The sequence below is a fragment of the Scatophagus argus genome, chromosome 14, assembly GCF_020382885.2.
Source record: "Scatophagus argus isolate fScaArg1 chromosome 14, fScaArg1.pri, whole genome shotgun sequence".
Lineage (NCBI taxonomy): Eukaryota > Metazoa > Chordata > Actinopteri > Scatophagidae > Scatophagus > Scatophagus argus.
In genome coordinates, this window is record NC_058506.1 from 14,341,012 (window position 1) to 14,354,211 (window position 13,200).

Below are 13,200 nucleotides of genomic sequence, written 5' to 3' on the forward strand. Positions count from 1 at the left end.
ACGACATATTGAAAAACAGTGGAAGTTGCTTTTATTCATTCAACAGAGAAACTTCTGCGACATCGGAGTAAACCACTGAGCTGAAACTAACATTCACACTGAGCCGCTGAAACAATGACTGGCACAGTGGAGCAGTAAGGCTTAAGGACGCCTCAGACACATGTGCACACACACACACTCACTTACGCACCAAACACACACACACATTCTCACACACTCATCTTCATGTAAATCAGCTATCTTACATCTCTGTGGCTGCTCGGGCACCAGCCTTATCACTATCCCTCTCCCTCTAATGTGGTCAGTCAGAGGGGAGGGGTCAAGGGTCACCTTTAGATCAGGTAACCTCTATTCCCCGCTGTTGCCTTAAAAGTAGGCTATCTCAGGGCTAAGAGGCGACATAACACAGAGACCTCAACCGTTCATCTCTATGGTACATCTCTAAGCAACATGACCCCCAGCAATAACACTGCGAGGCCAGCTGTAGGCCTGGAGGGTGGGGGTTCAGGGGGTGTTGGGGGAGGTCATGCTCTGGCCAAAGGGAGGGCAAAGAGGAGTAGGGCACCGGCCGAGAAAATGATGCAATTGGTCACTTGGTAGAGCGTCGGGAGGGTTCAGAGGCAGTGGGAGGAGGCGGTGGACCACGGCGGTCTAGGTCTTCAATGTAGAACATGATGAGCTTACGGCGCTCCTCGGGGACACACTCCAGAACAAGGTACCGCTTATCATTCTGAAGGATCTTCTCCACATCTTTTAGATGCTGCTCTGACTCCTGGATGAGCTTTCTTGACCTGAGCGAAGGGAGGATGTGAGACAAACGGAGGGAAGTCAGAAGCAGTATGGATGACACTATGAAAACCTTCAACTTTGCACTCGAGGCTGGAATCTGCTTGATCTGTTTAATATAGTGGGAAAAATACACTGGATCTAAAGCAGTGAAAAAAACATTAGACTGTGACAAGTGGAGATACTTTTGTTGTTTAACAGGGTAGAACTTCTAATATTTTTGGGCTGCTATTTATATTAAAACATAAATGTAAGAAAAAGTGACACTTGCTTTGATTAACATCTATCTGGTGTGTGAAAGTGAGTGTACAGACCTGTATGTGATGAACTTTGTCTCCTTCAGCAGGGTTCTGAAGTCAGCTTTGGCTGTGATGTACTTGTCTTTGATGTAGTCTTCAAACTCCCGCTGTCTCTTCTACAAACACAGATCAGACCAGGCACCAAACGTCAGACAGAATGGACACGGCCTATTTAACCTCACACCATATTACCTTTAAGGCAGTTATAAAAATATCAACCATCCCCTTGATTAATCCAACAATGAGGTTTGGCTACTGTGAAAAGAAGCCAGCAGATCTTCCCCATTAGACCACCGAGTTGAGTCATATTAGCTGTAGTTTTTGATTAGCTTGATCAGCTGGTACTAAAGATCTGGACTAACATACAGATGTTCCTTAAGGCCAAGACTGTTTGTGCCTGAGCTGAGGTTTTGAAAAAGAACAGTGACTGTATTAAGCTAGAAACAGATTTTAAAAATAAGAGGGAAAGGATGAAACTGCTGTCATTTTGACCAAGCTGTCTCAGTTCAGGGAACAAACACACATGTAGTCATGAGTTGCTAGACTTGTTTTTTTTTCCAAGACTGTTTTGTTGATCTGCCCTGCCTAACAGAGACTCACCAGATTCACAAACATCCAGTAAACTATTGTTAGAAAGTGACTTACTCTTTAGCGTTTTGTCATTATAGGAACAAAATAATGTGACGTAGATGGGAGGTTACCCATTAAAAGTCTTACTCTGTCACTGGAAGAGAACTTAATACAGCGAGGGTCCTCCTTGATAACCTTCTTCACCTCCTTCCATGTAGTTGTCAGTGTGATCTAAAACCCAAACAAAGAACAGTCAGTCCATAAGCTTATCGAATTTATCGGGGATCAAACTGAACCGAGCCAAGTGTGCTTTCCCACGAGTGCTGAAGAGATAAGCAAACAGAGACAACATTATTACCATGCTGGTCTCGTCCAGTAACTGTCTGAAATGTTCTTTTTTCTTCTTGGCCAGTGCCTCTACGTGTTCGTTGAACAGCTTCTCCTTCTCCTCTCTCTCTAGCAGTGATGCCGACTCCCAGCGATGGTCTTTCCGCAAGTTGCGGCGAGTGTCTGACCACGTTGCATCTGAAGACCGTACCTGAGCAATGAAAAGCAATGAATAAACCCTTTAAATTCAGTGTGACAAGTGATGAAGCAAATAAATAACTGACTGATGAAAATTCCAATATGATAACTTTGTTTCAAGGGAAAAAACAAAACCAGAGCTGCAGTTGATCTCACCATGTCAGACATGAGAGCTTTGAAATGCTGGATGGCCTCCTCCCTCTTGTGCTGCTCTCTTTCTCGGTCGATCTCTTTGGTCTGTTCTGATCGGGCCTTCTGCACCTCCCGCTCCCTCTCTCTGAGACTGGCCTCGATGCGAGCCTGCCGCTCCAGTTCCCGCTCCTTCTCTATGTCCACGCTCTGTGGAAGATGACACACACAGTCTGTGATGTTCACATTGAAGACTATGCTGGAAAACAGCAGTCGTAAATCTCAACCGTCACACCAACGGTTTGAAAATATGCAAAGAAATCAAGCATTTTGGACAATCTTGATAATAAGTAAAATGTTAAACATTAAATACTTCCATTAAAGAATACTATAAGTGTGCAGATTGTCTTTTAGTTACATACTCTCACACTCTCCGTCTGTGGTCAACATCGGGAGACGTGTTGACTCATTTTTACTTATGAGGAATTTATGGCCTCCATGGTAATAAAACACATTACATAAGCTGCCGGTTGAACTGGGCTTCATAACCACTTTTGGGGCTGGATAACTCAAAAAGACCTACCATAAATAAACAAGAAGAAACTCGCTATCCTAATAACAATCAGGCTACAAAGAACACATGAAGCCACACCCTCTGTATGAGACACTCTTTCCGTTTCAAAAGAATTATTAATCGGCTGTTAGTAGTGTCTTAAATTTGGGCCAATATGATATTTGTAGAAAGCAGTACTGGCCATGTTTTTAACATATGCACACACTCACAATAGAAAGATACTTAAGAAGAAAAACGATCAAACAGGGAAAAAGACTGACTGCATGGATGTTCAATTGATAAATTATCCATCTGACTTGCACCATACATAATTTATACCCATGCATGTCCAAAAGTAAAAAGCAAAGTTCAGTTAATATTGATCAGATATCACTGGCACATACACAGTGAAGTCATGATTTTCCATCCTGAGAGCTGCTCCTACCTTGGCTTGTTTTTCCATATACTGTTTGAAAAGCTCTTCTCTGAGAGCAGAGCTCTCCACAGCCTTGTATCGTGGGTCAGTTTCTAGCCTCTCTTTCACTTTGCTCCACCGCTGGCCTCCCTCTATGTGCTGATCACTTAGGAGATCAAAGAAGTCTTGTTTTACCTGAAAGCAAAACACGTACACCAAAATTATAAGAAATCTGTCCAGAATCCATGGTCAACAAGACTGCTGGACCCTGCAGATGGTGGAAATCCAGTAACTTGATCAAAAGCACATCAGCAGGTCAATGAAAGACTAAAGAAGTCCTGACTTGTGGTCAGTTGTCTTCCTGAAGCTGGAAAAACACACACCACACTCTTGTTGTACAGAGAGAGAGGGAGAGATGCTGTATATTGATATCTGGGTTGAGTGAGTGAGTGATACCTTCTCTCCTCTGGACTTGGAGTCCTCTTTCTCTCTTTTCCTCATAGCGGTGATAAATTCCATGAAGATGGCCTCCCGGTCCTTCATCTTCTCTATGGTCTTAAATCGCGGGTCCCGGCCATGCTTCACTGCAAATTCACTAAACGTTGTTCTGAAAAGATTCAAAAACAAAACAAACAAACATACATACATTACAGTTATAATTATTTTGTGAGATTATCTCTTCAGCACAACAAGAAAAAAAAATAATAAAAAAATAGTGCTTCGCCTCCTCCATCACCCTTTCTAACATATAGCTTATTTTATTATTTTATACTTAATTCTCCATTTTGGTGTTTACTCACAAACTAGTTTAATTTGCTTAACTTGCTTTTCCTTTCACTTTTCATGTTCACTCTGGACTCAACCACAGATGGCATTGTTGCCTCAGGTGGATAAAAAGGTGAAAACTGCTAAAAAGGATCATCAGAGGTACTTCAGTGGCTGTTAATACACCTGGGTGTGCCACCCAAGTGAAGTCGTTGTGTGGGGAAATACACAATATGTGAGAAAACAAGAGGGGAACACGGCACCATAAATAGAAAATGAATATCTGGCTGTTAATGTTGATTTTGTAGTAGGCCATCACAAATAACTGGATGTATGGGGAAACGCTGTGGCTGGCATGTCCCTTTACCTAGGTGTGAGCTTTGCCTCCTCCATCATCCTCCTAAACTCGTCTTTGGCCTGCATCAGCTTGTTCTTCTTCTCCTTCCTCTCTTCCTCTGCTCGCGTCTTCACGTACTGATCAAACACCTAAAGTGGTCATGATCACAAAACAAAGACTGGGATTAAAAAAAAAATATGGCCAGCATATGGCAGTGAGAACATGAGGATGTGCAACAGTATAACAGTGAGGAAGACAGAAACGTGTGAGCAACTGAACCTGTTTCCTCTCCTTTGGGTTGAGCAGAAGGTAACGTGGATCAAACACAATCTTATGAAGCTCTTTGTCCCAAGTTGAGAATGCAGACACCTACATGTAAAACAGACAATACTGGCATTAGACAAACAACTAATATTAACCTGAAACACAACTCATTAATTTCACAAAATTTTTACAATTTTGTCCATGAGAGTTTAATCTCAGCACTGAGCAAGGACACTGAAGAAGTTATGTGACAAGGCAACAAGGAATAACACACATAAAAACCTTCAGGAATGGACAGGTTTGTGCTGTTTAAAAGCTGAGTCCTGTGACGAACAGTCTGCAAACAAACCATTGACAAACTGTGTTAAATCATGTAGTAACTTTGACATAAAGCTTGTGTTACCCCTCTCTCCAGCAGCATTTCTCTGAACTGGGTCATCCGGGACTCTAGAGGCACTATAGCTCGTTCTCTGGCAGCTCTGAGTTCTGCCTCCATCGCTGCTTCCTTCTCAGAGTCCGCTTCCTTCACGTCCTCTTTCCTGTGACACCACAGAAGTCACAAGAGGTGGAGAAAATCAGGAATGAGAACAGAGACAAATCAGAAAAAAGGAAGAGAAACAAGAAAGTGCTTCCCAAAGCTAATTCAGATATTTCCAGAGGGATAACAGGACTCCCTGAACTTTTGTAGTAATGAAACATTAAATGAGGAGGGAAAAGCATCACTTACTTCCTCTTTTTGGCTTTGGTTGGTTCTTCATCCTGATTCTCTTCAGTAGCAATGGCTAATTCTAGCTCCTCCTTATTGACAACTATGTGCAAACACATACACAAATATTACACACTGATAGCAGCACTTGTGTTATTCTGGCTACTTGTTTTGAGACAAGTACTGACACTGCACTGACACTCATTATTCATGCTAATCAAATTTACTCTGTTCAATGTCATAATCACTGACTGCATGTTAATTTAAAGAATTTCCCCTCTGGGATAAATAAAGGAATTCTGATTCTGAATATGTGTTTGTCCACACCTGTCTTCTTGCCATCCTCCAGGCCCCTCTTGTGCGGTGGCTCCTGGATGTGTTTGTCAACATCAGCTCTACCAACCAGCTCCTCAGGCCGATCCCACATGGACAACCGCGTAGTTGGGTTGTAGAAGAACACGCGATCATCACCCGTCCATACCACACACCTAATATGAATTAGTAGACGCATATACATGCAAGATTGTTGCATGTGTCATGTGTATGCAAGATTTATTGTGGTAAAGAGGAGCAGAGAGATGCTGTGATGCGGTGTACATACCATGGCGTGCCAGGGATGGGGTTGGTGGCTATAGGTCTGGCTTTCTGAGCTGCCTTTTCCTCCTCTGTCATCTCTTCTTCTTTTGGCTCCTTCAGAGAGAAAGAGAGAGAGAGAAATCAGTTCTCTCCATCACTGTTAAATTCATACTGTGAAACTACATCTTATCTTCTTCATATTCTCTTCTTTTTTTAAATGATTAATTTGCAAAACCAAAAATGTAAATAAAAAAAATGTAACCATTTCACAACACACTTACACAGTGCAGTACTTAATTATGGTCAGAGCAACAAAGCACTTCTGAAAATTTGAGATAGAGAAAACGTGGGGTTTTTTTTTATCTCTTTTAAACAGGTAATTTAAGTCCTCACATACCTCCTTTTCATTATTAGTGTTTTCTGTTTTGTTCTCCTCATCCTCCATCTCCATCGCCTCTGCTTCTGCCTGAGCCAGACGCTCCTTGAGCTTTTCTGCTTCTTTTTCTGAGGACAGAAGGAGAAAAAAGGCATACACAAACACACCGTGAGGTAAGTAAAAGTGGTGTAGCGCAGCTCAGCAAATGCAATTATTTCTGGTTTCATGTTCGGTTTCAATAAATGCTTTGTAAAGGGCAAGCTTCAAGTGGGTGAAGCTTTTGAAGCTGGTGCTGCTGAAAACCACTCCATGTCCAGTGGACCATCTTAACATATCTGTTGGAAAGCCTACCTTTTTCCAGCAGGGCATGCGGTTTCTCCCAGGTGGATTCCAGTGTTCGGTTGTTGTAGTAGTACGTTTTCCCATCAGCTGTTTTGTACTCTGACCACTCAGGGAGCTGTAATGATCCAGCCATGGAGGCAGGAGCTGCTGAGAGAGCCAGCTGCGGATGCATCATGGAAACTAAAGGCGGGCCCATGCCAGGAAGCATGCCTGTCATCAGTCAGAGAGGAAAGCGACAGGCCGTGATTGGTCGAGGCTCATCTTGCTGTCTGAACCACTAATAGTAGTTGCAGTGGATTGTAGTCTAGAAAAGGCCCTTTTCTTATACATCTATTAAAAATAAAATGTACGTTGTGCGATTCCCCAGGCTGCTCTGTGGTAATCAAACACGTGTTAGTAAAACCAAAGAAAAACAGAGAGCTCCACAGGCAGAACAGAATTCACTGCAACTTGTAAAGGGCTGTCCCTGCAAGTACTTGCCTAGTCACCTAGTGGAGTTGACTGTTAGATGAGTGTGTGAATAAAAAGTCAAGTCCGATCGAGTCCAAGGATGAATTCAAAAAACATAACTGACTGACAACAAACACCGGCCACACACAAACAAACAAACAAACAAAACAGTGCCCATATACACACACACAACCATGCCACGAAAGCAGACAACCACATGACCACAACATGAAGCCCTAACTGCTATACTGCTGAATCACTACGGGACAACAGCGGCTAGTGTGATGGGAACTATGCTAACAGAGATGTTCTCTGTCCCAGCTACACTCACCAACCACACACCTGAAAATGACTGATCCTAACAATCAACCACGTGGCCCAACAATTTTAACAAATAGAGATGTAGATTTTCTAATGTTCTCCCATTTAATCGAGGCAAAACAATTAAGTCATAAATTTGACCTGACAGTTCCTGAGGACAACGCACGAGCAAAGTGCATTCATCATCTAGTGAAAGCCGAACACTAATGCTTGCAGCAAGATAAACAAGGATATGCTAGAAACTACACTTTTCAAGTAAAACAAACATTTAGAAAAATATGCTGGTGATGAAATGATGCATGTGACATATGCTTTGCAGCTCTGAGTTTTAAATCCAGAGTAAATACAAAAATGTTAAGTCTTGTAAATATAATTACAAATGAGTTGTTAAAAACAATTGAGCTTTATGTAGTGCTTCTGTCTTTGGAATGGAAAAAATTTCACTACTGTACACCGGATGGATTATGTTGACAGCATTCACCACCATGCCACTGTTTGAGGGTTCTCATATATAAACATATGACTCATGTAGACATCATTCACTACCATGCCATCTACTGTGGATCTGAGAGGCGAGCGGCTGGGTGTTTACCGTTGGCGCTGGGGCCTGCCTTTACACAGGGTGCACCTACTATCTGCATCATTGCTACACCTGCAAGAACAACGGACAAGCAAGCATCTGGTTGAACACAGCAGGACACTAGACATCAACTACTATGGTGTGTAAGAGTTTGTGTGTGTGGCCCCACTCAGACAAACACACATCCAAATTTTGGATTGTGTACCATCGTTATGTTACAACCGTCACTCACGATTTAGAGATGTAAGGAAAGACCAAAGGGGCTTAAAAACTAGGATTCATTTGGAGGCCATTGGTATATTAACAATTGCGATAAAAGGAAAGTGAAGTTTCTGAAAAAAGCATCTCATCAAAGAGTGAATGCATTATGTTGGAACCACAAATCTAAACATCAGTCAGGAAGCTCTCAGTCTTGTCAGCTGCGTAACCACCAGCCCTAACCTCATCCCAGCTCCATCTCATTCTTCACTTACAACCCCCTTCTCCCAAAAAGTACCAAAAAACAATAAACTGAGAAAATTAACTACCCCAATGAACTTTTTCGACCAGTTTATGTCAAAATGAGAGACAGAGAGAAAAGGGAAAGAATAAAATAAGACACGCAACAGAGGAGAAAAGAAAAGCAACACAGAAAACCTTGAAAGTAAACACAGGGGACTAACAGGAGCATTTACATTAGCTTACATTTAAATTTAAGACACTGGGCAAGACTTGTGTGGCCTGTAAAATCTGTGCTGACTAATCTTAGCAGATGTCCACGACAATAAGGCATCTAGTGAGAAGTCTTTTACAGACACTCATGGCATTCACATGTATGATCTGTGAGTGTGGGGCATTGGAGTCCATTGGTCCATTTTTCATTGTTATGAAATATGTACCCATTATGCCGAGTCAGTTTTCACAGAGACTGTAAAGCCAGTGTCAGCTATCACAAAGCATTTCTACAGTAGCCTATTAGCATCAGCATAACTCAATCAGCTAGAGAGCTAAAACTGCTGGAGATGTTAAAACTACATGTAATAAAAACACTAACTTATTTTATACTAATTTATGAGTCCAAAGTATTGTACAAATGTTCCTATTCTTGCACGAACCCTTTCCAGTGGTAATCTCCTAACAGTAATTACCAGGGCATAAACATAAAACCAGCTAAATTAAAAAAAAAAAAAACTGTTGTTGCTCTACCTGTTACATGGGAAGCAAATTTACTCTCATATAGTCCCTCTCATTTTATATTTATAAATTAATTAAAAACAACAACAACTACAGCTGGTTTGCTGCAAAGTGCTAGCAGTTAGACATATGGCCTGTTAGTTTATTCCTCTTAATTTGAGGTTCCTACCTGGCAGAGGGATGTGCATGCCTGGCAAGGGCACCCTGAAAGGTGGCACCATGACAGGCGGGAAGGCAGGTATGGCCGCGGTGGGCTGTGCCACACTGTGAGGCAGAGCTGCAGGTAGCAGAGGCACTGTCTGCACTGCTGTAACAGGTGATGGCACCGTGGAAACAGTTACCACAGTGACTGGAGACACAGCAACAGTTGAGGTCACAGTTGCAACAGGGTTTAGGTCTGCTACAACAGTGGCTTTTGGGAAACAAAAAGACAGAAAGGGGGGTTTTAGTTTAACTTTTGCACGTGTGTTTGTTTGTGTTTTATGGAGATTGTGCACTTACCTGCAATAGTCACAGAGGGAGAGAGGGTGGTGGTGGAGTCTGGGCTGGAGGTGAGTGTGCGGGAAGGGGTTGTGGATGGCGCCTGAGTAGGGGAGTCTGCTGCTGCTGTGCTTGCTGTAGTGTTGACACTGCTTGAGCTGGCAGCTGCAGTCACCCCTGCACTTGCACCCGTCCCTGCAGCCCCAGCCCCCGCTACAAGTAGAGGGTTGAGCTCGGACTGCTGGATGATCTTCACGCCATCTGGTTTACTCCACGATGACTCTCTGGTCCTGGCGTTGTAGTAGTATGCCTGTGGATGATTAACAAAAACAGCAGTTGCTTAGGGCAAAGAGTAACCAGAATATGTAACCAGGCAACAAAGTGATATTTATCATCTACACCAATGAATTTTTATATTGTGATATTCAGTCTGATTGCTTTATATTAATATTTAGTAAGGAAGATTGCATCTAAAATACTTATTCTAGAATGCAAGCCCAATCCAGTCCAGATCAATGTTAAAACTGATTTAACCTTTAACCAGGTTCTGTGCGTCAGCACATACTTTTTCAAAACTGCAAAAATTATTTAATTAATTCTCCATGTTTTCCAGACTGTATGAACCAGTATAGGGACCTTGCTATGTGCTTAAATATGACTTCCAGTTCACCTTCCCCTCTGCCGTTTTGTTCTCTACCCAGATCTCTTCTGCAGGGTTGAGTGCAGGGGTTCCAGACGCAGGAATGGGAGGCATCCCAGGAGGAAAAAGCATCCCTGGAGGAGGCGGTAGGTTCCCCATTGGAGGGGGAAGGAACGGAGGTCTCTGCAGCAAAAGATAAAGGCAGCATAAAGACATTTAAATTTTGGACAGTAAGGACTATGACTATGAATGACTATATACCCAATAACAGCAATCCCTCCTTCAACAAAATATGTCTTCACTGGTTATATAAAATTGGCCAGTCAAATAAACAGTTGACCATTTAGCCAGTAGCCAGAAAGACATGCCTTAAAGAAGATGATATGAATCAATGTTTTCAATTTGCATCGCTCCAGATCGATTGATTGTTACACATGCTTTCCTGTCAAAAAAATGCTGTTGAGATGCCTAATCATACCGCTTGTCTGACTCAGAGAATGAAGGACATTACATTCACTAATTAACTCACACTCAGAATGAACCTTGAAACAGAAATATGATAAATAATGAACCAATTCAATTTGAACTGGCCTACTGATAAAGGAAACTCTCTAAACTCACGCTCCAAAGGCTTATAATATTTTCTTTTGACTTGACAATGGAGACGCTTGCACACAACATGCATTATGTTAAGTCACGACTGAATTTTCTGACCTGGTGTGGTGATGTTGATATGTGGTTAGTGGAGTGCCTCTTTTGAACAGATGGTTCACTCATCAATATCCATTTTAGTCTTTGTATATCTCTCTATAAATGCTGCGTAGGATATTACTGCAGGCAAAGATAAATTAGTTCAGGCCTACACTTCCATAAAGAAAAACATTCATGTCCTATAAAATGGGAAACAGTCACCTGTAGATGGGGAGGACCCATGGGTGGTGGCATGCCTCCTGGTGGTGGTATTGGTGGCATGTTTGGGTCAAAGGGCGGACGTGCAAATGGAGGCCGTGGTGGGGGTCCCCTCATCATCCCAAAAGGAGGGGGCGGTGGCCTAAGGAGCGGCGGTGGGCCTCGTAACACTGTCTGGGCAGGTGCAGGTGCAGGCGCAGGTGCAGGAGCAGGACCGCGGAAACGCACTGCCTGCTGCACCATTCTAGCAAACACAAATAACATCAAGTTACAACCAGTGTTTTATGGCAGATTACTAAGTAGCATTAATAAAAAACATTGATTGCCACTTTGATCAATACTAACATACTAATTTGCTCTCAAACCGTTGTACAAAACTGCAGGTAATTCTAATACTAAGGACGCTGGCATCTGTATGGTAATATGAAGTTACATTTAAGGTGTCTGTTTCATTTGTCATTCTTGGGGAATTTAAAAATCGCTCGGGGACAACACTGGAATAGTTACTTACTCAATACTGTTATCTGAAACAATCGCACAATATAAGAATACCGACATCCGTATGTTGCAAGTCATGCAAAAACGACGTTGTGTTGTAACGTTCCTACATGCGATCCAGACAGACTGTCCTAAACTTTGACGTTGCAGGAAAATACAGTGAAAGGTGAGATCGTTTAGAAGATTATTACAGAAACGTTGTACTCTTATCTGCGTGTAACCATTTCGCTGCAGAAAGACGTTCTTGAAGATGCAATAACGCCGACGTGATGATATCGCTGCAAAGGACTCTATGGGTGCCAGCTCTGAACGGTTTATTTCTCCACTATTGAGCTCTTCATGGTGATACTGTATTGGCCGCGTACACGTACATGTTATAATTGATTATAAATAAAACTCATTCAAGTCAATCTCAATCAGTGAATCTCGTCTCGTCTTAATGAAGAGAGAGCCAGTCCATTCAAAACACAGAATGGGCGAAATATTGTGCCCCTGCCTACCAATGAACGTAGCGCAGCTTAGCTAGCTGACTATATAACATTAACATTTCTTCACAGAAAACTTAATAAAAGAGCTGTGTCTTAACACAAACTCTGGGCCTGGTGAGGAAGGCCAATAGGTGAAAGAGGGGAACATCTGGCTGTGTTTGATCTGACTGCTTGTGTTTACCGCGTGCCACGAGCGGAGCCCAGACGAGCCGCTTGGCAACACGGGCTAGTTAGCTAAAAGCTATTTAGCTAGCGTGGCTACATTAAACTAATGCCAGTATTCATCATAGCCTCTTGACGAAAAACAGCGCCGACCAACTTAATATAAAATCTAAGCGTATGCTTGATTGTACAACTCATTTTAACACATTGTTTGCTATTATCTGACCTGTTTTCGCTGAATCCGATAGTCTCGCTCTCTGCCTGGTCCGCCATTACAGGAAAATGTAACCACTCTCTTCCTGGAACCGCCCCTAAGTGATTTCTAGTTTTTCTATTCGCTAAACCATGATTTCAGTCATAGTCTAGTCCAAGTTCTTATTGGATAATGGTTTTCTCACCGAGGTTTGGCCAAGCGTTCATTGGTCCGCTTGCGTCCAATTTTTCCTTGAGGTCTTTGTTCAGTTAGTATGCAGTTATTGAAAATAAGTTGTTCTTTGACACTGGAACCTCAAAATTCTAATCAATTCATCCTTCACTCCAAGTGAACCTTTGAAGAAATTACTAAATTATTACATTACATAGATAGCCTTCTGGACAAATTTCCCTTGGTATCTATCTATCTATCTAAACAGCTTATAAACAGGCTGTTAAATAGATAAATATAATGAACTCCACACTGGAGTCAGTGCACACCTTCTGCTGCAGAGGAATTACACATGAACATCTCATTACTTACATCTCCTCATAAAAGCAAACTAACAGATACAGTAACAGAACATTTTATTTATTTGACCATAAAATCAAATGTAAATCCTGGTAAATATCAATGCCAGTATTGCCTTGTCTTCTAGAGAAG

At 42.2% G+C, this 13,200-nt stretch overlaps 1 protein-coding gene across 2 annotated transcripts; it reads right to left on the minus strand.

Moving 5' to 3' along the window:
• Window positions 1-8: 8 nt before the first annotated feature.
• Window positions 9-12,702, minus strand: tcerg1b (transcription elongation regulator 1b (CA150)). 2 transcript variants are annotated; one of them, XM_046410430.1, is made up of 21 exons: window positions 12,571-12,702; window positions 11,200-11,440; window positions 10,318-10,470; window positions 9,669-9,957; window positions 9,337-9,579; window positions 8,007-8,066; window positions 6,653-6,853; window positions 6,323-6,429; window positions 5,951-6,039; window positions 5,677-5,837; window positions 5,371-5,452; window positions 5,047-5,182; window positions 4,659-4,748; window positions 4,410-4,528; window positions 3,734-3,884; window positions 3,308-3,472; window positions 2,337-2,519; window positions 2,014-2,193; window positions 1,803-1,886; window positions 1,101-1,201; window positions 9-791 (listed from the first exon to the last, which is right to left on the minus strand). In XM_046410430.1, exons 1-21 carry the CDS (start codon window positions 12,615-12,617, stop codon window positions 590-592), a joined length of 3,084 nt encoding a protein of 1,027 aa, XP_046266386.1. In that variant the 5' UTR covers window positions 12,618-12,702; the 3' UTR covers window positions 9-589. The 2 variants fall into 2 exon arrangements, with proteins under 2 accessions (XP_046266386.1, XP_046266387.1); XM_046410431.1 differs by lacking the exon at window positions 8,007-8,066.
• Between the last annotated feature and the right edge of the window lie 498 nt (window positions 12,703-13,200).

Coding starts and splice junctions, on each gene's coding strand:
- tcerg1b (XM_046410430.1), bottom strand. CDS start 12,617: ATGGCGGACCAGGCAGAGAGCGAGACTATCGGATTCAGCGAAAACAG. Junction 3,885..4,409: donor GAGGCAAAGCTCACACCTAG/GTAAAGGGACAT, acceptor GAATCTTTTCAG/AACAACGTTTAGTGAATTTG. Junction 1,202..1,802: donor AGTTCTCTTCCAGTGACAGA/GTAAGACTTTTA, acceptor CTGTGTTTGTAG/AAGAGACAGCGGGAGTTTGA.